The 26408-nt window shown below is 43.7% G+C and overlaps 1 protein-coding gene across 1 annotated transcript in view; it reads right to left on the bottom strand.

Moving 5' to 3' along the window:
• Positions 1 to 12715, bottom strand: part of TSC22D2 (TSC22 domain family member 2) — a 38321-nt gene extending 25606 nt beyond the window's left edge. Inside the window, exon 1 of the mRNA XM_024209027.2 lies at positions 10422 to 12715. Coding sequence (XP_024064795.1) covers positions 10422 to 12379 — 1958 coding nt within the window. The 5' untranslated portion in view covers positions 12380 to 12715. The remainder of the gene's footprint in view (positions 1 to 10421) is intronic.
• Positions 12716 to 26408: the final 13693 nt, after the last annotated feature.

Below are 26408 nucleotides of genomic sequence, written 5' to 3'. Positions count from 1 at the left end.
TACTTTCAAAAAGAAAGTACCAGACTTATTAAAACGGTAGAACAGACTGCAAAGAGGGTATATGGGAGGGGCTAAAGGAGAAAGCTGAACAGGACTGAAGGAACAAATGCAGATTTAATAAAGTTGCAAAACACAAAATCCAGGTATTTCCACTTTTCATTAGGAGCAGTCAGTTACATATCCTATTAAACCAGGACCTTAAACCCATCCTGCTCTGAGTACTTGCCGTGGAACACCAAACTTGAGTTCAGAGTCTTGCAAACTTCATATTCTTACATCAGTGTTCCATTTTAGTATGACCATTCATCAAACTAGGCCATGATCAGCAGGAGTTTTGCAACTAAGTTTACTGGGAGCAGAACGGAGCTCTTAAAGTTCTCCATTCAAGAGTATGGTACTGTTTTTGAAGAAGTTTCAACTGGAAAAAATTATTATTTTGCTTTGTAAGTCTTATTTAGTGACAAAAACTCAAATAGTTCTGATATGGATCAAACCATAAAAAAAAACCCCAAATAATTCAATACTAAGCTTGATATTTAAAAGCGTTAACTTACCCCTCCTATTTTTCTAGGGACAAAGTGTCTCCCCCATTAGCAGGGGTAGTGGAGCAGTAGTGGCTGCCTGCATGCTCCTCTCAACTGTCTTAGAAAGAGGTGAAAGGGAAGCACCTTGACTGGATAAAAGGGCTTCATTCAGAGAACTGGAGAAGGAAATAGGCAAGGGGTGGGATGAACTCTGATGCTAGGCGCCCTAGGTGTTTAATGTAGTAGGAAGCTGGCTCTATTCCCCAAGGGCCCTGTTGCTTCCCATTGCACCCCACAATCAGAATTGAGCTACCTAGACAATTCTAATCACCTCCTAGTAGCATTTAATTCTGTTTTTGATGGAAATTGTATAGCCCTACCAGCAGCCTGTACCTTTCTCCTGGATCTCAAAGCAAGGTGCTGGAGAAGAAACAAGTTTCCATCCTGAGAAGGGAATCACATAGCCACTAAGAGGGGATTAAAATCAAACAAACAATCTGGCTCATGTGTGCAGCATGAGGAAGTTCAGTGAAAGCCAGCTTCGCTGCTTTCCAGTTTGGCTCCCTGAGATGCTGGCATCAGCTCTTCCATTTCCCTTATCTATTTTGGGGTTGATCACTTATTTCAACTCCCAACATTTATCAACTTCCAACAGGGGAAATGGGGGAGGGAGTAAAGAAGAGAAGCTTCTAAAAATGGGGAAGGGACCCTTTGAGACCAAGACATGCTAAATCACCATTAAAAATAATCATGTCAGTCTTTGTCTATTATTCCATAGATACTCACTTTTCCAGATGGAGGAGGACATTCAAGGATATAATTATGGAAGAATAAGCTGGGAAAATCCATCTGTCTCATATTAAGCTAAAAATCATTTGTGGCAAATACTGCAGCAGAGCTGTGTTTACCAGAATCTAAGAAGTTCTCCTTCAGGAGGGGAAACAATCCTGCTTATGTGCATTACATGCCAAAGGAGACAACTATCCCTTTTGCTTTCACCTCCACCCCCAAAAAATTCTGCACACAATACTGATAAGTAGGACAAATATTCTGGCTTGCACATGAACTTTAATTGTATCTAAGCCTGAAGCTTTGTTTTGGTTACAGAATGGATGCAGGAAGTCAACAAGACCAGATAAACTGTCCCAGTACATAGCTCTGCTAATTCCTACCATCACTAGATTGATAGAGCTGGATTGAAATAGTAGATACTAAGAGCAAAGTTAAAATTCATTGCCTTTTATTCCTATGGCTACAATGTATAGATAGATGTAGGCCTCAGTATCAACTGGCTGTAGAAAGGCCATTTTTTAAAACCAGGCAAATTTGTTATTAGTTGAATTCCATTGAGTGTCTGAGAACCCTGAACAAGAAGTCTTGTCACTTGACAAAGTGAGGGAATTTCAGTCAACTGCCATTTGTAACAATCCTTCACTGGAGTTCTCACTTCTACCTCTTAGAATCCTGTCAAACATACTGCAAATGATAAGAAGTGCAAAGTACTTGCTTTTATATCTGAAGGAAAACAAAAACCAAACCAAAGCCAAAGAAAAACCAAACACAAGGGACAGGCATTTTGAAATGGTTTACTTAAGCCAACAGTTGGCCATCTACCTCCGTTTGCCAATTTGAAAGGGTAAGCGTTTAAACATAATTTTGCTGTAAATTTCTACATCTGGTGGTTCAATGTCTTCTCATGTCAATATACAAAAAAAGAGCACTCACTTGTAAACAGAGGGTAGTAAGTATAGCCCAAGGTTACATCAGTAACAGGAGGTACAAATAAATAAATAAATATGTAACTTGAAAATTGATTACTACAATTCTTAGAATATTTGATTTGTGTTTCAGTAATGTGGGATTTAGGACTTCAAACCCACTGACCTATACTAAAAGGATAGCAGCCATAAAGGCTGCTGCAGTCAAAACCTTATATCAACAAAAGGTACGAAGAGCTGGCATTAAAGGTATTTATAAGTGCATTGTGCAAGTTATGGAAAGCAATTAAAATAAACTAATCTATTCAAAGGGAATCATTTTTCAATTACAGGAGTGAGGGAAATTTACTGGACAATCCAAATAGCCAATAAATCCAGATTTGGCCTTATTCTTTTTAATTCTCACTGAAAGAAGTTGAGCTGTTAGTTTTCTGCTGAAGTTCATATTGAGGCAACAGGAAAATACTCTTAGATTTAATTGGTTATTCCTCTTTTTGCTCTACTAATTTAGTCCTCAGTTAACATTAAAAGTGGGAACAACAACAAAATCAGGACTTCGAGCTTCCATTTTGTTTACTATCTTGCTTGTGCAAAAGCATGCAACAACTCATGCAGTAGTTGATAAATGCTGTATAAACTGCTTTTGTACAAAGCTATGTGAAAAAAATTAATATTTATTCAAATAAATTATGTTTTGCACATGAATAAAAACGTAAGCTTTGCATATTTTTTGCAAGAGTTATAGCAAATGAATTTACCTGCAGAGGTGTTTGTAGGGTTAACATTAGAGATTATTAGGAGAAAATCAAATTTCAACTTATATTAGCATAGTTAGTGTAACAAAAGCAGCACTGTGCTCCACCTACTGTCAAGTTGTCCACATTTCTTAAGAGGCAACCAGAACTTAACAGTACCTTATGCAAATAAAGATCAGATTGTGGACTACTGTTTTTCCATTCCACCCCTCTCCCCTCACTTCTTCCTGAGGCTGGGGAGACAGGACTTGTGTGTTTCTGCTGGACTGCATCTGTGCTTCAATTCACAACCATTACTGTGAAGAATGTGAGCTTCTCTCTGATAGTTAGGTGCCACCATATACAGTAAGAGAGGTACAATCCTCTATCATCGATCAGTTTAACATTTCTCATCTCCTCCTCAGTTATACTTGCAATATGAAAGTGTTCTCACACCAAGGAGCAACAACAGAATGGATGCAATTAGTTTACAGTAACAGACTTGAGTGGTGAATTCCTTCCCAACATCTACTAAGGGAAAATATGGAATTCCCTTGACAAACAACAATTAGATTGTTGGCGGCTGTTTGCAACACTGTCTTTCATACAGCGATAGAAAGATGAGGAAACAGCCACGCTTATTGGCCTACTGTTAGGTTGGCATAGTTGATATACATAGCAAAGCGTACCATTCCTTCAATAAACTATCCTATTTCTGAGCTCATGAAGCATACAGATTTGATGGAAGTGGAAGTTCTCTTCTTACGCCAAAGAACTTTTATAGAACAGGGAGTGAAAAATGCAGCCTTACACTGCACCTCAACAGTTATCATGCTAAACTTGGGAGAACCATCGCTGGGGATAAGAGCAGTTCACTCTTAATAACTGAAAGAAGTTACCTTTCTTCATAACTGTCAGCTAGGGTGCCAACTGCAGTAGTTTGTCATCACGATTTATCCAACACAACTACAAACTGTTCACACTTCATAGCGCTTGCACGATGCCTACTGCAAAGTGTGTGTGCGCGCGTGTACATACACACACACACACACCCCTTTTAAAGAACAGTTTTCTATTCATTTGGAAGAGATCCATAAAATTTCTTATAGCTAGTGCTTGCTGACGTATACAATAAGCACAGACAATTCTGATATGCTGACAAATAGCAAAAACTAGTTATTCAATTCCGTGAATGCCAAGATTGGAAATTGGTATCTGAAGCATCAACTGAAAGTTTACAGATATTCAGAACATAAATGAAAGATTGAAAAAACCCAACACATTTAGTAGGGAACATCAAATTGTTTCTCTTCACTACAATGGCACCTGTGGTCACAAAAGATTCTACAGTACTTTTCATAAAAATGAAACTCAGCATCTGGGCTAAACTCCAATTCTGGTAGTTGGATTCTGGCTGCCTACATTCTCCAGTCAGTCATTTTTTAAATTATATATCTTCACTTCCTCTCCTAAAAACATTTTAGCATTACTTCTGCAAACAGATTATGTGGAACAGTTGCCACATTAGAGAGAATAAGGAAAGAAATGGCTAATGTAGCTATCTATGGAGTAGTGTAGAACCTATTGGGATGAAAGAGGCTTGATGAACCTACCGCATTTGATCAGAAGAATTTAGAAGGGAAAGCCAGAAAGAAATAAAAAGAGAGCATCTTTTAGGGACACCATCAATAACAAATTTTTATTTTTTTTTGCCTGTTATAGCTAAAACACTTCAGTGAGAGAAGTTTAAAATAGGATTTGTTCATTTGACAGCACCTTTGTCCACTTTCCCCACTGCTCAAGAGACCCTCATAAAACAAAGGAGCAAAGACTCATTACAAAGTGTATATGAATTTTAAAGAATTCTCAGGACACTTCAAACACTATGCCCTGGAAAACTGAGACTTAACATTAGCCAATTTTAGAAAGTATTCAGGTCCACAATTTCCTTTTAAAAATATTTGTAAATTATGACTGCATTTCATCTTTGAAGGAAATGTTAATGAAAGTTACTTTTAACTGGTTGTATAATCTTATTATTTTTTTTTTAAATCAATTTATTCATTGCTGCTGACCTCATACAATTTAAAATAAAGCTGTGTTAGCATCTGTATGCCATTTGGTATGGCTGATTTTTGTTCACCGAGTTTTAGTTCTATTTTAACTGTGCTTTTCAAAATATGTTTTCATCATGGAGACAGAAGAAGGAACACTGATCTACTTGAAGACACTCATGGCTTGAAACAGGATTTGCCCATATTTGGGTTTTGCGTACACCTACAGATATACCTTCAGCTCTACTTAGATGAGATCCTCTGATTTGAGAGACTGAAAACATTTAGCTCTGCAGCTGTGGAGAAGTCTTAGTAGACTTAAGAACAAAGTGAAAAGAGGGACAGTATTCAACAATAGCACAATTCAAGCACTGTCATTTGTATCTATTTGCATAATCCTTTATTTTTCTTTTGGAATAGAGCATATAATATGCACCCTGAGTAATACATAAAGAGACCCTTATCAAAGTAATGTTAATGCCCATGCAAGGTTTTGTTCTTGAATTATGAATGAGGCCTCAAGAGCTCAGTTTTACTAATTATAATACTTTATTAGCAACAATTAGCACGCTATACAAATAAGCCATTTAACTAAATAGAGAGATATACTCCATGAAGAGGTCCTTACAATCAGGTTTTCAACAGTCTAGCTGCTGTAGCTGACAGTTCACAATTGCAGCCATTCATTAGAGTTCCTGGAATATAGCCTGTGCAGTTCACATTGGTCAGCTATCTCTGGAAAATGATCTGTACTCTGCTCCTTTTCCAACATGCCTGGTAATATTTTGCCCCAGAAGTCTGCCAAACATGTAGGTGGTTTGAACAAGCTCTCTCAGTAATGTATTCTTTTAAGAGTGGCAACATATTTTTTCAAGTGCCAAAACACAGTCCTAAGCTAGCATGTATGTTTGGATCCAACAGACAGTTTCACTATATGAGTATCCACCTTTTCACACCTCTACAAAAATAAGACCGTATATTTCAGAAGTCTAGTGAAATACTCCAATTTAATTAGATTTTATTAAGATCTGCAACTCCATTTCACCAAGAACTTTAAGTTGTACTATTTTTAAAAATTAAGCAGGAAAGACAAGCTAGAATTTTTTTCTTAGTTTGACACTTACCATTTTTCTTCATTTCCCCAATATATGTGGTAATTTCAACACTTAGATCTATCCTACTGACTAAATGTACTATTTCCTCCATCCTCAAATATTGTTGCATTTTATTCAGTCCACTGACTTAATTTGGAGAAGGGAACCAAAACTGTTTGTTATGCAAGTTATGAGAAGTATCTGCAGTCTAAAGCATTTTCCCCTCTCTTTGTAAAAGCATCTGCTAAAATCAGTAAGTTTTTTTTTTTTTTAATCTTTGTTGCATACCAACATTTCTCTATCCCTCGCTCCTGACATTTGAGATTTACGGACTAATCATTTCCTCATTATTCACTGGGTCAACAATAGGACTAGATACAATAGTTTTATTCAAAATCTTGTAAAAGAAAAGAACAACTTAAGTAAGGGTTACCAAAAATCAGATCCAAACTACAGTCTGCTTGCCACCTTACAAGAAACATTTTAGATCTGGTTACTGATGGACTATATACACAATACACCTTAAGACAAAAGTTTCATACTGTCTGCACAGATGCTACCTAACTCTGCATACATCTTATGCGAACTGAAGTTTGTATGAATCCTAGCCTTCCCATTTTATTACTCACTACATTTAAATATGTAACAGCTTACAAAATAAATAGAAACCTTGCATATGCAGAGCTACGTATGAACCGTTGAAAGACCAACATTTGAGATTCTTTTTAAAAGTTACCTATATGAGTTCATTCTTTTGTCAAACTACAAGTGCTGTAATTTAATCAGAGGTATCAAACATCCAACCATTTGATGTATTTACATAAACCATAACGATCAGATATGAAAATTAAATGTTCATTTGTAGACACTTCTAGCCCTTATGGTTGCAAAGAAAAATCCTTCAAATATGCGCCAAATGTAAACTAACAGTGTTAGCTTCCTGAGTCTGCAGGCAGCCTAAAACAAAGATTCAAAGTGTAAACTCTAAAACCTCTATTAATTTCAATCACACTGTCAACTCTAAGCCCAGTGATGACATTTCAACATCAAACTATTTCACTGCTGATCATTTTAGCAGTAAAATGGGTGCAAGTGAGCCCACAGGAGGTTAGAATTTAAGTCGTTGAAAAGGAAAAAACTGAACCAAGAACATGGAGGAAAACAGTAAATCTGGAAAGAAACAGAGAAAGGAAGAAGAAAAATAGTAGTGGTCCTGAAAGTGAACATGGTTTTCCTACCAAGTGATAATGAATGCAACAATAAGGTACTGAACAAATAGCTAATCATTTACTACACAAGGGCCATTCATATTTTCCCCTGGACTTTTTCTGTAGTGTGAGGGAAGCTGGCTGTCCTAGATTTATAGTCTAGCCCATGTACCATGATTTAAATGGAAATTTGGCCCCCTCCACTGAATGACTGACACCAGTGTTAGACTATATATCAACCTAAGCCTAATTCTCTCTGCTAATCAGTTTCCACTGTAGTCCACTGTGCTATACGGAGGTAACTGAAGGCAGATTTTGGCCCTCCAAGATTTAAACTTTACATTTAAAAAAATCTGAGTTGTTACAAAAAGACTGCTAGGAAAAAAAGGGGGTCCATCTGTGTCTAGCTTGCTGACTGTTCTAGGCGACCTGCAAATAGGGTTAAGAGTCACAAGGAATGCTCCAATGGCAAGGATAAAGGCATTCAAGATATAGTTTACCTCTTTTAGGTCCCCTGAATTCAGTCTTCTCCTGTTAATAATCCCCCAACATACACAATGCTTGTGAATGTACATTCATGGAAGCCCACTGAAGCACAGAACTGGCCTACTTGGGACAAGAGTGAACTGTATTCAGTTAAGGAACCCTGTCAACTCCAAATCTTGTCAATTACAAAAATGGAAGTAATTCCAGGTATTATACACAACTTCCACCCCCCACTTCCTCAGCAACTTCTTCCTTCCCTCCTTCCATTAATATTTTCCTAGTTTAAAAAAAGTCTCTCTCTTCTGTGTTGCTGCATGAAAGACCCACACAAGCAGGGAAAGCATCTGCACAGGAGAAACAGTAACATTATCTGTACAAAGAGTGCTGTGAAACAAAGAGCAAACAAGTCATTTTCAGTTATGGCAGTCTTATGTTATTTGCACAGACACAAATGTGATCTAAGTTGACTGTATCTTTAGGTGCTTTCTGCAGTGAACTGCACAAGATTTTGCAAGTTATTTAATTTCTTAGGCCTCAATCATGCAAACTGTCCCATATGGACTGACTCCTGCACACAGCCCCACTGAAATCTCCACCTGTGCATAACAGCTTGAAGGAATGGGGTCTTTGTTTATAAGGTTCAAAAAGGCTGAGAGCTTTAAACACCCATGCAATGAAGTACATCTAGTACTTTACCCTCACTAAAAGCTAGCCTCATATTCCATAGGTTAGCGTAATGTCATGGACACGGAATATACTTTCATGTCACACCAAGCAGAAATACATGACTGAAGTATAGGTACCTTAAGAGAAACACACAAATTGGGGTACTCAGCATAGAAACTAATAACACAGGAAAAGAGGATGTTTAGAATATAACTCACTTCCTAGTTCTTATTTGCAGATTTACTTCTAGATGGGAATAATTAAGAAAGTTTCTGAACACAAAGTATTTCTCCCTTAAAAATAAAACCTTTTCAAAAAGGTACTGATAACAAGATGGTACTATTGCAATGAAGACAGTCAAGCATTCCTACTGACATTCCCAAAGAAGTTAGGACATGAGGGCAAGGAGGCTGATGAAGCAGAAAAGGCATCCTTTAAGATTTCACTATAGCAAGAGTGCTAAGGGAATATCCACAACAAATGTGATGTCTTTTGGAAGTCTGGAAACTTTTTTGAGCTTTATGATAGGTCAGAAGTGACCTATAATAAAGTTAATCTTTTAAGGTAACAGACTCCCAAAGATCTGATAAATGTTAGTATTTATAAACAGTCAGCAGTTTATAGTTTTGATAATGACTGTAAGAATTTGTTCTACTGGTCACCAAACCCCCAAGCCCGTTATACTGTGATTTACACAGTGTATTAGATTGTGCATATGATAAGGAGTGTTCAGATTTAATAACTATTTTGCACCAGAATATTTTAGTGAATCCCCTCCCCTTTAAAAAAAAAAACTGGAAATCAGTGTTTTGTATTAAGCTCTTCTGGGTTTTAAAGTTACACCTTGTAAGAGAGCTACTAAAAATTATGCTCTACCTTCCCCCACATGAGAGCAAGTTTTTACTGGTACTACTCTGCACAAGCCTGATTTTTACATTTCAAAGCTTGGTACTTCTTTCTAGATATGTGAACTGTTACGTGACATGTCTTTGAATGAGAATATTTTTCATTTTGAAAAGGTTATTCTGGTTCCCTAAAGAATGATAGGCACATTTCATCACACACATTTCTGTCTTCTTGTTCATAATAATCTGAACTGTAACAATGTATTTAGCTCCCTTTACAACACAAGGTTACCCCAAGATCATTTTCAACCCTTAACACACTCCTTTCCCTGGAAGTCTCCTTCAAATTCAGACATATTTGATTAGCTCAGACCACAGAACTTTACCCATCCAGCAAAACCTACAGAATACATTTAAAAAAAAAAAAAAGTATACTTTAAGGAATCTTAAAAGTCCATCTACATTAGAGGGGAAAAAAACAAAACCCACTTTGCAACTCATACAAATCAATTGATAGTATGCTCTCACTGTACCCTTTACTAAAGTTGATTGGAACTGTCAGATTTTGTCAATATTGCCTAACAAAATGATTCTCCATTAATAATGATGAAGTTATATGTGTACTGAGAGGATAAGAGATTCCCTAAGAATGGCTATGCTAAAAGTAGAGGAAGGGTCACTTTTGTTCAACTCACTGGACCACTATATAAAATAAATTCAAAAAGCTTAAATTATGCTAATACATATTCCTAATTTATACTGCTATTGAACTTGATTTTTTATGATCTTTGCAATCAAGGAATTTGGTTAATGCTAGTTCTCTTCATATTAACCAAGACAACACACATTGGTTGGTCTCTGGAGCACTGTGGTTTTGTTTAACTACTACAATATAGCAATCTCTATTAAGCCATTTTCCCTCACCTATTAGCAGTTGACAGTTTTGAAATGCATTCAGAAAGAGATGGGCTGGGGGGGGCCCGAAGGGAAGACTATTTTCTCATATTATATATATTTGTTACCTGCCAACTATATGTAAGAGAGCAAGTAGTTACATGAATTTTTAAACAGTTATAATAAAATGGTTCATACCTGTCTTCATCACCATCAACAGGAATAGATATGCCAAATACAGAGCTGGCAAGACTGTTCATAGGAGTAGTTGCAGGTAAGTGAAGAGGATTTGTTAGAGTGTCTGGAATGGGAGGCTTCACAAGAGGCTTACTTTCAGCAATGAGAGAAAGTGGTGGCTGAGGTAGGGGTTCTGATTTTCTTCTAGTATCATCAATCTGGCCTACTAAAGGTTGAGTCTGACTCTGAAACTGTCCAAGGTTGGATTGTGGCAGATTTGTAAGTACATTAGTTGTGCCTTGCATTAGTGAAAGTCCAACATGTTGTTGGACAACACTGGTACTCCTACTGACAGATGTATGGCTGGTCAGCTGTGACTGAACTAAAGTAACAGGGACATTTGGCATAGTAACAGAAGTGGTAGACACACTAGGCACACTTGTACCGGGCACAACTGCAGGCACATTCTGAACTCCAGGGACTATAGCATGAGGAGCACCAGGCATTCCAGACACTTGACTACTTCCACCCATTTGATGCTGAGTAATGGATTTCTGTTGCACAACCCCTGTATGTCCAATGCTTTGCTGCACCACACCTCCTGGCTGCGGTATGACAGTCTGACTAGATGGAGTCTGGCCACTCTGCATCAATCCTGATCCCTGTCCCACTGCTTCACTAGGCTGTGGTGAAACTCCCATCATCGGTGCTCCAACAGGTGAAGGATTCTGGCCAGCCATCTGGCCCACAGGAAGGCTGGAAGCCCCAGTACTTGGAACAGAGCTTGTAGTAGCTTGTTGAATAGTTCCTTGACTCTGCATAACTGTCATGTGTTGCATGTATTCTGTCTGGCCAGAAGCTTGTGTTGGCAGTAGATGCACTGGTGGAATTTGGGGCTGAGGATAAGCAAATTGCTGAGGTTGAGTCACTGGTACATTTGCTTGCTGTACCTGCTGCTGTGACATGGGCATGCTCGGTTGGGCTACTGTTACATTCGGAGGTGGCATACCCTTCCCGTTAGGTCCCCCCTGTACAACACTTTGTGCATTTACCTGTGACTGGGTTTGCTGCGGCAGCACCACAGTCTGCTGACTCGTTAATGCAGCCCCAGAATACATCGGCTGAGCAGTACTTTGAGGAATGGCCCCGCCTATGGGCTGCTGCAGCTGCTGTTGCTGCCCAATGACAAAATTAGGTTGCTGTAAAGAGGGCTGGTTCATTTTCTCCGTCTGGAGCAGCTGTGACACAGCAGTAAGGGAGCTGTCAGCTAGGGACTCTGGGCCCTGTGCCGATGCTGGCACCGCCGACATTACCATGGAGCCCCCCGTGGCACCCAAGCCACTGTCTCTTTCCTGAGCAGCCTGCTCAAAGGTGCTGCTATGTCTAATGCAATCCCCAGTCCTGGCCAGGACGCCACTACTGTCCGAGTCCCGGTCGTAAAATTCCATACACGTCCATCGTCCCCGCCTATAGGGCTCCCCCGTACCGTGGTCCAGCTTGATCACCCTGAAGCGTGAACTGCATGCGGCCGCAGTCGTCTGAGACATGGTCCCGGGAGCGGAAGCCTGCGCACTGCTGCCTCCTGCCGCCGCGGAGGGGATTTGGACAGCAGTTACTTGGGGCACCGCGGTGCTTTTGGGCATGGCCCCCCCGTTAGCTGCAGCCGGCGGAGGCGCAGCAGCGGCCCCCGCTGCCGCAAGCTGCCCATCCAGGAGAAGGTTAGGGGAGACAGCACCGGGAGTTTCGGCGTCACCCACGTTGTTGAGAGTCTCCTCGGAGGAACTCCTTTCGCAGACATCCTCCGGGCCGTAATCCGTGGCCCGTGACACATCGAAGATCTCGGAGGAGACATCCTCGGTGCGGGACTCGTCTGGGTCGTCCAGGCTCTCAGTGTCCTCGGTGATGCTGCTGGCCACCTGGGCCGTGGTCACGCTGGTGATCTGGAAGCAGCTCTTCTTCTTGGCCGGCATCTTGGACATGGTGCCTCCTTGGGGAGGGAGTTCTGCCAGCAAGGGTGAAGCTGTCTGCACCCCGGGGAGAAGGCAGAGTCTGAGCCCGTCCGAGGGAGAGGCGAAGGTTGTCACGATCAATTAGCCGAGACCCGGACGCTATTATACATCCTCTGGCTTCCTCCTCAAGCGTCTGGATCAGCCACGGAGCCCCAAGCTCATAGGGCACCACACCGGGCTGGTGCTCGGCTGGGCTCCTCCTCTTCTTCCCCCTTCAGCAGAGCTCCGGGCCCCTCAGCAAGCCTCCTCCCTCTCGCCGGACAGAGGATTGTGGTTACCGGGCTCCGGGCCTCCTCTTTCCCTCTTGAAGCCAAGCGGCCTCCTCGGCCTCGCTGTGCGGCCGCAGTGGTAGTACCAGGCGAAGCTCTTCAGCAGGCTTCCTGCTCCTCGCAGCGCGGCCGGGGTGGCGGCGGCCGGCAGCCCGGGGCTCCTGGGCGGGCGAGCAGGCCGCTCGTGTGAGAGCCAGTCAGTCCCTGAGCGAAGAGGAACCACGGCAGTGGCGGCCGGGTGAGGCCAGGCCCCCTGGCTCCCCCGCCCGCCCCGTCTCTTGTAGTCTCTACCTGGAGATCAGCACCAGGCGCATCTTGGTGGGAACGAGCCCGCTCGCAGCGACCCCAGATAGTCCCAGAGGCGACAGCCGAGACACCCCCTCCGAGGCTCCGCACAGCGACGGGAGCGGCAAGGGAGCAACCCCCGGCCCGCAGGCGGGGCGGGGTATCGAGCAGCGTTGGGCCCAGCCCCCACTCGGTGCGCTCCGCACTCCGACACCGAGGGAGCTCAAATTCAAACTGCTCACTCCCCTCTCTCAAGATGGGGCTCAAATTGTACGCAATGCATTGTGGGAAGAGCGACGACACTCACTCCCCTCTCCCAATCCAGCACCGAGCTGACATCGACACCTTAGACCCGCCCCCTGCCCACGCACTGACGGACATTCGCTCCCAGGCAGAGCGCTGGGTGGAGCCAGGGCTGGGCTACCACGTAGGGGTGAAAACTCCTCCTCAGAGCGTCGTATTAACCGTTTGGAATGTTCCATCGGCTGGCGTCCCCCGCCCGCCCGGGTGTGGTACCGCCCTGAGGTGAAAGGGGTGAGCGCCCGCCTGCATGGTCAGGGTTGTGTGTTCGGGGGGGCTACGTCCCTTCCCCAAGTGGGCCCGGGTTTAGTACGGGGATCTGCTCCCTCCGCCCGCCCCCCTCATGGAGCCCCGGGTTCAGTACCGGGATCTGCTCCCGCCGCCCCCCCGCGGGCCACGGATTCAGTACGGGCTACGCCCCCTCCCCGCACGGGGCCCAGTGTTCAGTAGGGAGATATGGCCCTTCCCCGCACGGGCCTCGGGGGCTGTACAGCGGATACTCCCTCTCCCCCTCCGGGACCTGGGCAGAAGTACGGGGGATACGCCCCCTTCCCCCACGAGGCCCCGGGTTTACTACGGCGACACGCCCCCTTTTCTCTCCCCCCACGGCGCCTCGGGAGGGGAGCGGTACGGGGGATACGCCCCCTCTCCACACGGAGCCCCGGGGGCAGTACGGAGATACGCCGCCACCTTCCCTCTCCCCATACGGGGCCTCTGGAGCGGTACGGGGATACGCCCCCCACCGCAACGCCGGGTTGAGTACGGAGATACGCCACTTCCCACCACTGGGCAGTAGGCGGAGACGCCCCCCTCCCCTCCTGCCCACAGGGTCCCCATTTCATTATGGGGCTAGGATCCCGTGTTTAATATGGGGGTGCTCCCTTTCTCCGCAGGGCCCCATGTTCAGTACGGGGATACCCCATTCCCCTGTTCAATATGGGACTGTGTCCCCCATTACCCCATGTAAAGTTGAGGGATATGGTCTGCCTTCCACAGGGCCCAGGGTCCTGTGTACAATCTGGGGAGACATCCACTACTCCTCGCAGGTCCTTGTGTTGAATATTGGGGTGTGTGCTCCTTCCACATTATAGACCCCATGTTCAGTATGGGGATACTCCCTTTGCCCCCATAGCAACCCGCAGTTCAATAAGCAGATGTGCCCCCCCCCCATCTACTCCTTCATGATCAATACAGGGATATGCCCCCCTTCACAGGGACCATATTTAGGCACCTGAAGATAAGCAGAATTATTTTCTGAAGTGCTGACTTCAGAGTACCCACAAATTCTGTAAAAGTCCATGGAAGCTCCATGTTCTCAGCACCTTTAAAAATCAGATATCAGAGGGGTAGCCGTGTTAGTCTGGATCTGTGAAAAGCAACAAAGAGTCCTGTAAAAAGCAACAAAGAGTCCATGCGTCTGATGAAGTGGGTATTCACCCACGAAAGCTTATGCGCCAATACATCTGTTAGTCTATAAGGTGCCACAGGACTCTTTGTTGCTTTTTAAAAATCAGGTCACTTATGTTTGGGTGCCTAAATATGGATGTAAGGGCTGAGCCTCAGGCACTTAGATTTAGAACTCCGAACTCTGTTTTTATGGTTTCAAAATTGAGTATAAGTTTTGACAGTTGGGGTCTTTCATGAGATTAATTAATTAAGTAAATTTCCGGGGCTGGATCCTTAATACAGAAATGCAGCCTGCAGAAACTACAAGTCACAACATGCAGTGCTTCATACTGATTCTAGCAGCTCGGCTGCAGTTGAATGCTAGAAATCTGCAGTCTTTCTGAGACGCTAAGTGGTGCTCAGAATGAGGGCATGTCTACACTGGCAGAGTTACAACGCCGGCAGTTACAGCGCCGCTCAGAGAGTGCTGAAGGGAAACCGTGGTTGTGTTTTCACACTGTCAGCTGCCTGCGCAATAGCATGTTCACACTTGCGGCACTTGCAGCAGTATTCGAAGCGGTGCACTCTGGGCAGCTATCCCACAGAGCATCTCTTTCTCTTCTGCCGCTAAGACTTGTGGGAAGGTGTAGAGGGTCACAGGGCATCCTGGGTCTTGTCCCAATGACCCGTGATGCATTGTTTCGCATCCCAGAAATCCCTGTGCTTCCGTCCGCACTTGGCGCCACAGTTTGTGTACTGTGCCCCCCCGCCTCTTTGGGCTGCAGGAATGGATCCCGAACTGTTGACCAGTATGCTGCTCGCTCTGACTAACAAGTCACGAGTGGCAGTGGAGTTATTCCTTAAACTACAAAGGCAAGAGGAGTCTGACATTGATCTCGCCACGCGTAGTAGCTACGACATGAGATTGCTTGTGGCATTCACGGAAGTGCTGACCACAGTGGAACGCCGCTTTTGGGCTTGGGAAACAAGCACTGAGTGGTGGAATCACATCGTGATGCACGTCTGGGATGACGAGCAGTGGCTGCAGAACTTTTGGATGAGGAAGGCCACATTCATGGGACTGTATGATGAGCTTACCCCAGCCCTGTGGTGCAAGGACACGAGAATGAGAACAGACCTGCATTTGGAGAAGCGTGTGGTGATTGCACTGTGGAAGCTGGCTACTCCAGACTGCTACCGATGGGTCGCTAAGCAGTTCGGAGTGGGAAAGTCTACCATTGGACTTGTGTTGACGGAAGTGTGCAGGGCCATTAATCGTATCCTGCTCCGAAAGACGATGACTCGGGGCAACGTGCATGACATTGTAGATGGCTTTGCAGAAATGGGCTTCCCTAACTGCGGAGGGGTGATAGATGGCATGCATATTCCAGTTCTGGCACCAGACCAACTAGCCACTGAGTACATTAATCGCAAGGAATATTTCTCAATTGTTCTCCAGGTGCTTGTGGATCACCATGGGCGTTTCACAGACATTAACGCAGGCTGGTCCAGAAAGGTGCATGACTAGAAGATTATCGTAGGGGAAGCTGAAATGCCCATTGTGATCCTGGGAGACCCTGCCTACCCCTTAATGCTGTGGCTTATGAAGCCATACATGGGGCAACTTGACAGTAGCAAGGAGCGGTTCAACAACAGGCTGAGCAAGTGCAGAATGACTATTGAGTGTGCTTTTGGCCATTTAAAATCCTGCTGGTGCTGCCTCTATGGGAAGCTGGACCTGGCCAATGACAATATTCCTATGCTTATAGCCATGTGCTGTACGCTTCATAATATTTGTGAAGGGAAGGGTGAAAACTTCACTCAGGGCTGGACCGCAGAGGCTCAGCGCCTAGAGGCTGAGTTCGAACAGTCAGAGACCAGGGCTATAAGAAGGGCACAGCGCGAGGCCATAAGGATCAGGGATGCCTTGAGGCAGCAATTTGAAGCTGAAGGCCACTAATATTTGTTGATATGCTCGGGAGTGCAGTGCTTGTAATGCTAGGAGGTGATTGGTGCAGACGATGCAATATGTGGTTTAACATAATTGTATGTCGCTTTGCAGTGCTCTTTTTGCTTTCAATTAATAGAATAAAGATTGCTTTCAAACACAATTATTTTATTAAAAGACAACAGCCGAAGGAGAGAGTCAAACAAAAAAAACCACATCGGCTGTGAGGGGGTGGGGGAAGGGAAGGTCCCAGGAGGAGGAGGGGTCCCAGGATGGCTAAAGATTTGTGTATGTCCAGGGATCATATCCAACCTTCTCCTTTGGAGTACAATGCAGCGGGTATGGTATTTCAGCAGGGCCAAACTGCAGAGGGATGGGTGTTGAGTGCAGTGGGTAGTGGGAGTCTGCAGTGCTGGACTGTGGGGGGGCGGGAAGGAGTGGAATGACACGGATATAGACTGGAGCCAGGAGGTTGATAAGAGTGTGTTGACGGTGTTGTGGGCGGGGAGGTGCATTGGAAAGAGTTTTGCGACAGCGGCTGCAGGAGGATGGGCGTGGAGCTGCTCGGTTTGAAGAACTAGTATCGCTTGGAGCGTATCTGCTTGGCTCTCCATAACCTTTAAGAGCCACCCCATGGCTTCATTCTGGCATACCTCGTTCTCCTTTTGGTCCCTCTTCTTGCTGTCCCGCCACTCCTTCAATTTCTGTTTCTCGGCAGTGGAGTGCATCATAACATCACGCAGAAAGTCCTCTTTAATTCTTGGCCACTTTCTAATTCTGTGCAGCCATTCAGCTGCCGATAACAAAGAGGGAGGCTGGACTCCCAAGGTCATCTCTGTGAAGTTTAAATGCAACATTTTACAGAAGCAGGATTGTTTGCAACACAGAGAACACTGATTCAGTGATTTAAAACACAGCCAGTACTCACACACCTGTCACTAACCAGGCAAGCACACATGAGCCACAAGACCCCCAAAATGGTGAGTAGCCTCAGGGCAGGGTAAATCACTCTTCCTGGACTCTGCTGTACACTGGGCACGTGGCTTTTGGAGAGAGCCAGCACTGTAGGGTGGGGCCTGATAATCATTCCTGTCCCCACACTTTCCACAGGATGTGATCATTATGGAAGCTATCTCGCTGCTGAGGGTGAGCAGGGTCTTCTCCAAGCCTGTGTCTTCCGCCCTGGCCCCTATGCGGCTTGCCTGTGTGCAGCAATGGTCGTCCCCACGTCGTGACGGCACAGTGGTGTGGGAAAGTTACCGTTAATGGGGCAAGAAACAAAGCAGTTCTGCTGAAGAACCTGCAGCAGCGGATTGCCCAGTATCTCCACGAGAGTTTCCTGGAGAGGGAGTCAATCAACAACCTGTTCTGCCGCTCAGACTAGGCATGTGGTGGGAGACAAGCCTGCCACCCTCCTGCCCCCAGCAACTCACTTCAGCAATTCCCAAAATCAAAGCCACTTACCAGGTGCCTCCTCTCCTGTTTGTGCTTCACCAAGATCTGACAGCTGTGACTGGCAAGCCTCCTCCGGGGTAGAAAAGAGCTCCTGGCTGCATGCATCTCTGACCTCCGAGTCATCCTCTGCCTCTGGGTTCCCCTCCCACTCCACATCCGTGTCCAAGATTTCCTCCTCCTGGCTCGGTCCACTTTCGACTGGCACGCGAGCCACCGAAGTATCCACAGTGGTCTTCGCAGTGGAGGTGGGGTTGCCACCAAGTATCGTGTCCAGCTCTTTGTAAAAGCAGCAGCTCTTGAGTGCAGCACTGGAGTGGTGGTTTTCCTCCCACGCCTTGGTGGTAGGCGTTCTGCAGCTCCTTCACTTTCACCCGGCAGTGTGTCCTGGTCATGGCGTCTTTCTGTCATGCATCGTGAAATCTGTGCATAGGTGTCATAATTCCTACAGCCGGAGCACTGGACAGCCGCCTCTCCCCAAATGCTGATGAGGTCCACCCGCTCGTCATTACTCCAAGCGGGGGATCACCTGGTGCGTGGAGCAGGCAAGGCCACCTGGAAAGATGTGCTGAGACCACTGTACGCATCACCGAGCAAACAGGAAGGGGACTTTCAAATTTCCAAAGGAATTTATGGGGTGGAGATGACAGTTGGTCACATGAGGGCAGGGCAATAGAGTTCAAACCGATGACCAGAGAGGCATTGTGCGACACCTCCTGGAGGCCATTCGCAGCACTGTAATCGACCACGGTGTCTGCACTGGCACCGTAGTGCTGTAGCCCCGGAACAGAAAGCGGTACGTCTCTCGTTATGGTGGGTTTTTTTACAGCGCTACAACTGGGCAGTTTCTGTGCACTAAGTGGCTTGGCAGTGTGTACACCTCGGGAGTTACAGCACAGGAAACTGCTTTACTGCGCAGAATCTTGCCAGTGTAGACAGGGCCTGAGACAGAGCATTTTATGTTGTCTGTCATCTTGTTGGGTGGCACCTTTGTGTTAAAGACGAGAGCACCTACATAAGACCATACCTCTATGTTAAAAACAAGATGGGTCCAGTTCAGCCTATCCTCTTTGGGATGATTTTTAAAGCTGCTTTCGATTATTGGCTTCGGTAGGATTTGTGGATGCTCAACATTTCTGAAAATCAAACCACTTGTATTTAGGTTCCTAATTATGGATTTAGAAGCCTAACTTCAGGGACCCAGATTTGAACATTTGGGGCACTCTTCCAAACGTGTTGCTCATTTGGGGTGATGTACCCTCATTTTTGATTAAGGAAGTTTTAAAAGTATTTTCCTCTGACGATAATGTTTCAGTGAGACATTTCATTCATGAGTTGCCTATTCATGATATTTTTAAATCTCCTTCATTCAGACTGTTAAATATTGTCAGCTCCTTGAATATCATGGAATATGGTCCTGGATACCAAAATCCAGTCACATTTGTGCTATTTCGGTACTCTTGCTTCAAGATTAAATCAAGAAGTACAAAGGAAACCACAGAAAACAAAATATTTAGCTGAACTTTTCTGAAAATGTTAAAAAGTTCAGTTTGAATTTTTTACAAAGGTTTAAATATAGGGTAGACTGATTTAAATCAAAGTGATTTATATCATCAGTTTTAATCATGATTTAAAAAAGCAAGCAGGAAACCTTGATTTAAATAATCAATTTTAATCATGTTTTGCATTTGGAGTTTTTAGTTATTTTTCTAAAGAAAGCTTTGATTCTGGTATTTGGTAACAATTAAAATATCTGGATTTGCAATTCTGCACTGTCTGGTACTTCTTTTTAATAACCAGGAGGATACAGTAAATCAAAAACAGTTATTTGAGCAATTATATACAGTAGAACCTCAGAGTTACGAATATCTTGGGAATGGAGGTTGTTCGTAACTCTGAACAAAACATGGTTGTTCTTTCAAAAGTGGGCAACTGAACATTGACTTAATGTAGCTTTGAAACTTTAATATGCAGAAGAAAAATGCTGCTTTCCCTTTATTTTTTTAGTAGTTTACATTTAACATGGTACTGTACTGTGTTTGCCTTTTTTTTTTGTCACTGCTGCTGCCTGATTGCGTACTTCCAGTTCCAAATAGGGTGACCAGACGTCCCGATTTTATCGGGACTGTCCCAATATTTGCTTGTTTGTCCCGCATCCCGACCGATGTGCGGTTGGGACACTGGACAAAAAAGCAATTTTGCCCTCCCTGAAGGGCTCTCACCCCCCCACCCCCAACTCCACCCCTCCTTCCCCCATTGGCTCCCTCCCCAAATCCCCGCCCTGGCCCCGCCTCTTACCCAAGCACATGGCATTCCTCCTCCCTCCCAGGCTTGTTGCTGTAATGGCGGCAAGCCTGGAGGGAGGGGGTGGTGGCCGGCTTCCAGTTCCTGGAGCTGGTGAATAGTGGCACCGGGCGGGCAAGGGGGGCTGGCAAGGGGGCTGCTCCCCCAGGAGGGCGACGAGGGGGCTCAGGACCCCGGCAGCGGCGGGGGAGAGCGGCTCGGGGCCGCATGAGTGGCCATGTAAAGTTTATCGGCTCGGGGTGGACCCCGGCCGGCTCCTCGCCCCTGTAGGGGGGTAGCGTCCTCCCTCCCCCCTCATCCTGGCTCCTTAGCTAAGCCCCCCCCCGTCGCCCTCCTGGTGGAGCAGCCCCCTTGCCAGCCCCCATTGCCCGCCCGGTGCCCCTACTCACCAGCTCCAGGAACTGGAAGCCGGGCACCACCCCCTCCCTCCAGGCTTGCGCGGGCATTCCAGCTGCAAGCCTGGAGGGAGGAGGAATGCCGCTCAGCTGAGGAGCCAGGACGAGGGGGGAGGGAGGGACTTGGCTCCTTACCTGGCCTGCGGCGGCCAGCGAGACATGCTGGCGCGGGGCAGGGACGCTACCCCCCTACAGGGCAGGGTGAGGAGCCAGCCGGGGTCGTCCCCCCCAGCCGATAAACTTTACGAGGCCACTCGCGCGGCCCTGAGCCGCTCTCCCCCACCGCTGCCGGGGTCCGGAGCCCCGCGCCTCTCGCTCCAGCGGCTCCTTCCCCGCGGGGCGGTGGGATGTGCCGCATGTGCCCGGGGCCCTGAGGGGGGGCAGAGCCGCGGCGCGTCCCGGGCCTGCTAATTCCCCCGGCACCTGCAAAACGGCTTTTTCCCCCCCCCCCCCCCGCGTCCCGATATTTCCTGTCAGTGATCTGGTCACCCTAGTTCCAAATGAGGTGTGTGGTTCACTGGTCAGTTCATAACTCTGGTGTTAGTAACTCTGAGGTTCTACTGTAGTGTAAGTTACGTTTCTTAATTCTTACGTTTTTACATTTTTTTATTATGTTATAAAATGATGAATGATGTATTTCTAGATGATGACTTTTTTTTTTACTTGTGATGTGTGTCAAACTCTATTTTGATGTAATTCAAATTCAATGCAAAATGTACAAAAGCAGCATGCTATTTTTTTATTAAATAAAACTGCCTTAAATGTGCTGGATAAATAAAAAAAAGTTTATCATAAAGTTTATCAAAACATGTTTTGCATTTAAAGTTAACTGATTTATTAAAGGAATTAATATCTGTAGTTAATGAATTGAATTGATTCTTTCTGTTCACCGTATCCTTCAAGATTTTAGAACTAGTAGATTTCACCCTCTTACGTCTAATTTTTATTCTTAGATTGGAAGAGGAAAACAAGCTGTCCTGTTTTTTCAACTCCCAATTGGTTTCTTAGCTTTGAATGAACTAGGCATTGAATTAAACTAGTGGAATAAGCTGAAATGAAGAGAATATTCTCTCTGCACCTGCAGAAGAAAGGTTACTGGCATCAGAAGCAGGTTTAGCACTTTCCCAAACCCTGGTTTTAGGCACTTAGCCAGTCATTTCTACCAGTTCTGAGGTTTGCATTTCTTTAAAACTTGGTAGCAAACATGAACTTCTTTAATATTAGTTTTGTTGTATTTAATTTAAAAGCTTTAATAGATTATAATAAGCTTAGGCCTTAACATAGATTGTCAATTTTAAGTAGGTTTTAAGTAGGTTTATTTTTTAAAAATACATTTAATTAATGTAATGTAAAAATTTATTTAAATTAATTTAAATTATTACTTAATATTTAATTAAATATTTAATTAAAATTTTAGTATTTTTATCTAAAAATCATTGATTTTTATCCACTCTGCTTAAGTAGTCACTTATGTTATCTGAACTGATGTCTGTCACTCTCAAATTGGCTTTATATTGGTCTGCATAACTTACTGAAATGCTCCACTATTGGACACAGCCAGGGCTTTCCTCCTTCTGTAGGCATGGCATTGCTTCAGAGGGTCACTGATTGGGACCGAATTCCAGCTCACAGTGGCTAGCCTAGTCCAGTGACTGACCACCAGTGTTTTCATTACATTTGTAGAATCAGGAGTGAGATGCTGCCAAAAGTGCACTCTCATGCCATGGTGGTACTGGGGCGTTGGGAGTAGAAAAGGTGGTACAGATTTATTTATATATTTACTTATATTTTGGTGTCAGAAACCAGGGTGGATAAAAATCAGTGATTTTTAAAAAAATAAATTAAAAAAATCGGATTTTGAGGAAAAAAACTATCTAAAGATAAGAACATAAGAGTGGCCGTACTGGGTCAGACCAAAGGTCCATCCTGCCCAGTATCCTGTCTACCGACAGTGGCCAATGCCAGGTGCCCCAGAGGGAGTGAACCTAACAGTTAATGATCAAGTGATCTCTCTCCTGCCATCCATCACCACCCTCTGACAAACAGAGGCTAGGGACACCATTCCTTACCCATCCTGGCTAATAGCCATTAATGGACTTAACCTCCATGAATTTATCTAGTTCTCTTTTAAACCCTGTTATAGTCCTAGCCTTCACACCCTCCTCAGGCAAGGAGTTCCACAAGTTGACTGTGCGCTGTGTGAAGAAGAATTTCCTTTTATTTGTTTTAAACCTGCTGCCCATTAATTTCATTTGGTGGCCCCTAATTCTTATATTATGGGAACAAGTAAATAACTTTTCCTTATTCACTTTCTCCACATCACTCATGATTTTATATGTGTATGAAAGAGAAATTGAGCAGTGTGCAAAAGGTCTAGAGGGTGAAATTGTTAACCTGAGTCTTGATGGGTGGAGCAGTGTCCACAATGATCCTGTTGTATGTGCTTGTGTGACAACAGAAGAAGGGAATGTCTTCCTTACAGAAACAATTGATACATCAGGAAATGCACACACAGCAGAATCCTTACAAGAAGTAGCAGTAAAAGCTATAACAAACTGTGAAAAAATATTCAAATGTCTGGTATGCAGCTTGGTCACAGACAATGCTGCAAATGTATCCAAGATGAGAAGAAATTATTTAGAAGAGAGCCCCAAGCTAATAACATACGGTTGCAGTGCTCATTTGATGCACCTCCTAGCCAAAGACTTCAATGTTCCAGAAATAAAGGCTAATGTTAAAATTGCAAAATACTTCCATAACAACCACTTTGCAGCAGCTGCTCTGAAGAAATTGGGAGGAACCAAGCTAACTCTCCCACAAGATGTGCGATGGAACTCAGTAGTGGACTGTTTTGAGTACTATATCAAGAACTGGCCTAATCTGATGACAGTTAGTGAACAAAATAATGAAAAAATAGATGGCACGGTCACAGCCAAAGTTCTCAACATTGGGCTTAAGAGAAATGTTGAACTCATGCTGAGTACCCTGAAGCCTATTTCTGTAGCCTTGAACAAAATGCAGGGAAATGGCTGTTTTATTACTGACACTGTTGAAATTTGGAAGGAACTGAGTGAGATCTTAAAGAGAGAAATATGCAATGAAAGAGTTAAATTACAAGCATTAAAAAAACAAATGGGACAAGCACTATCTCCAGCTCATTTTCTTGCAAATATTCTCAATACTCGGTACCAGGGTCAAACCTTAACTGCTGAAGAAGAGGAGTTGGCTATGACATGGACATCCAGCAATCATTTCTCCATAATGCCAACTATAATAAACTTTCAGAGCTACAGGTGAACCATTCAAGAAATATATGTTTGCTGATGATGTTTTAAAGAAAGTCACACCAGTGAACTGGTGGAAGTCACTTAAGCACTTGGATTCAGAGACTATTGAAGTGATAGTCTCACTTTTAACAGCAGTAGCTTCTTCTGCCGGTGTAGAAATAATATTTTCTTCCTTTGGACTAATTCGTTCCAAATTGAGAAATCTTTTGGGACCTGAAAAAGCAGGAAAGCTTGTTTTTCTTTTCCAGATTATGAACAAACAGGAAAATGAAGTTGAAGACAACTGAGTTAGCTGCAGAAGCCAATATTTTAAGTTTCTCATGTTGACTTGTCTGACATAGTCGATCTAATTTTTGTTGTTTTTTTTTAATATTTCATTTAACTATTTTAGTTAAAAACAATTTTAACAAAAACAAACCTGATTTTAAAAAACTTGAATGTTTAACTAAATTAAAAAATTCATATGCTTGTTTTCTTAAAATATTCTATGTTTGCTGTTGAAGAAAAAAATCCAGAATACATAACATTGTTGTTTTAGTTAAATAAAACAATTTAAATGTCAGTCTGGTGATGTCCTCCTCCTAATACAGCATGGCAAGAAAATCCTCCAATTATTAATTATTAACCTGTTGAATTGGATATAGTTCACCTGCCAATGACTTCATAAATATCTGCTTCAGTTACCTTTGGTAAATGAAAAAACCAAACAATCATTCATTTTCTGATACAGCTGTAAAGCTAATCTGAAAAGTTTTCAAAATAAATCACTTTTAAAATGTATAGTGTGTACCTTCTAAAAATGAAACCTACATCTATCTCTGACTTGGGAAGAATATGTATTAAGGTTATAACAACCAACAAGAATGCACTTTTATGTAGAAATCCATGATTAAATAGAATCTTCCTGACTAGTGATTTAAATCATGATTTAAATCAAATCCCCCCTGTCAGAAACACACTATAGGGCTCCCATTCAAGGCTCTGGGGGCCCTTGACATATGTTTAAAAGCCTCATATATAATAGGATTTTACAATATCTAGACAGATTAAGGCATCAGCACTTCTGCTTCCCCCCACCCAGCCAAATTTCACCTAATCACTGTCCAGCAGACCAGAATGACTAACCATCATGTGTACCACATTTTCTGGTCAGTCAGAACTTACGATGTTTCAGCTCTTTGAATAAATGGGCTTTGCAACATGCCCATCAACAAATTTGAGCTGGGGAGAGTAATCCAAGGAAAAGGGGTCATCAATCCAAAAAAAGTTTCCATTTTCGTCTGAGGGAGAACCAGCTTGATCACATTGCAGATCTCAATTGTGGTACAGTGGCATGTGGAGAGAGGCAGTTTCCCAGGCAGGTTACAGGTCATTTGGGGCTTCATAAGTCAAAAGCAACATGATGGGGTGATATTCTTCTTCTCTCTACTACCATTCAGAAAGTGAACAGAATAGTTTAGGTGATGCTCCATTAGCAGGACAAGGTTTGAACTGGTAGAATCAAAATGTTCCATAACATTTGGAAAAGAGAGTTTGGCTGTGGCCAGCACTCCTAATTGAAGAAAAGAACTGCTCTCAAGGAATCCCTCTGAAGGTAAAGATTTAGGGTCTTCACTAGCAACATTAAAGCGCTGCCAAGGCAGCGCTTTAACATGGCTGTGTAGTTGTAGCACCACAAGGTATTTTTACACACCCCTGAGCGAGAAAGTTGCAGTTGTGTAAAGTGGCAGTGTAGACAAGGCCTTAATTACTCAAAACTTTGCAACCTAAATACTAGGCCTGACTACATATGAATGTTATTCTGGTAGAGAAGGGTGTGAATTGAAAGCAGAATAACTATTCCTGAATATCTCCATGAGTAGAAAAGCTGTAGGAATGGGATGTACTGCTTTTCATGGCAGTGAGGTAAATTTACATAGATGGAATACACGGTAGTGTGCTACAAGGTTTTATTGGCATATGTTTGAAGTTGGCTTTAGAAGTAGCAAAGTGATGAGTAAATTAGCTTGAATACATTCTAAAAAAACCCTTTATACTGCAGCACTCCATCATGGATTTTGTATATGCCAAATATTATGCATAAAAATATTTGAGTGTTAAAAAATTAATTAATGCTACTTTTTCATATTGCTTTACCTGTAAAGCCAGGTGATTGTGGGTCCAAATGCAAAAATCTCAGCAAGAGACTAAATTATGTTTAATGTATATAATTCAGGATCTTCTAAAATGATCAGTATCATCTTCTTGAGACATCAGTTGCAGTATTAAAGCCTGATATTTCATGTTCTAAGAGGTATAGAAACAAAAGCATTATACCACTGCCAAAATGAATTCTTGACTTTCTAATGCTACAAAGTACCCACTTCAAGCCCC

The sequence above is a fragment of the Terrapene carolina genome, unplaced genomic scaffold, assembly GCF_002925995.2.
Source record: "Terrapene carolina triunguis isolate 2854851 unplaced genomic scaffold, T_m_triunguis-2.0 Scaffold88, whole genome shotgun sequence".
Lineage (NCBI taxonomy): Eukaryota > Metazoa > Chordata > Testudines > Emydidae > Terrapene > Terrapene triunguis.
The sequence above is the reverse complement of the archived record's forward strand: the minus strand, read 5'-3'. Positions and strand labels throughout refer to the sequence as shown.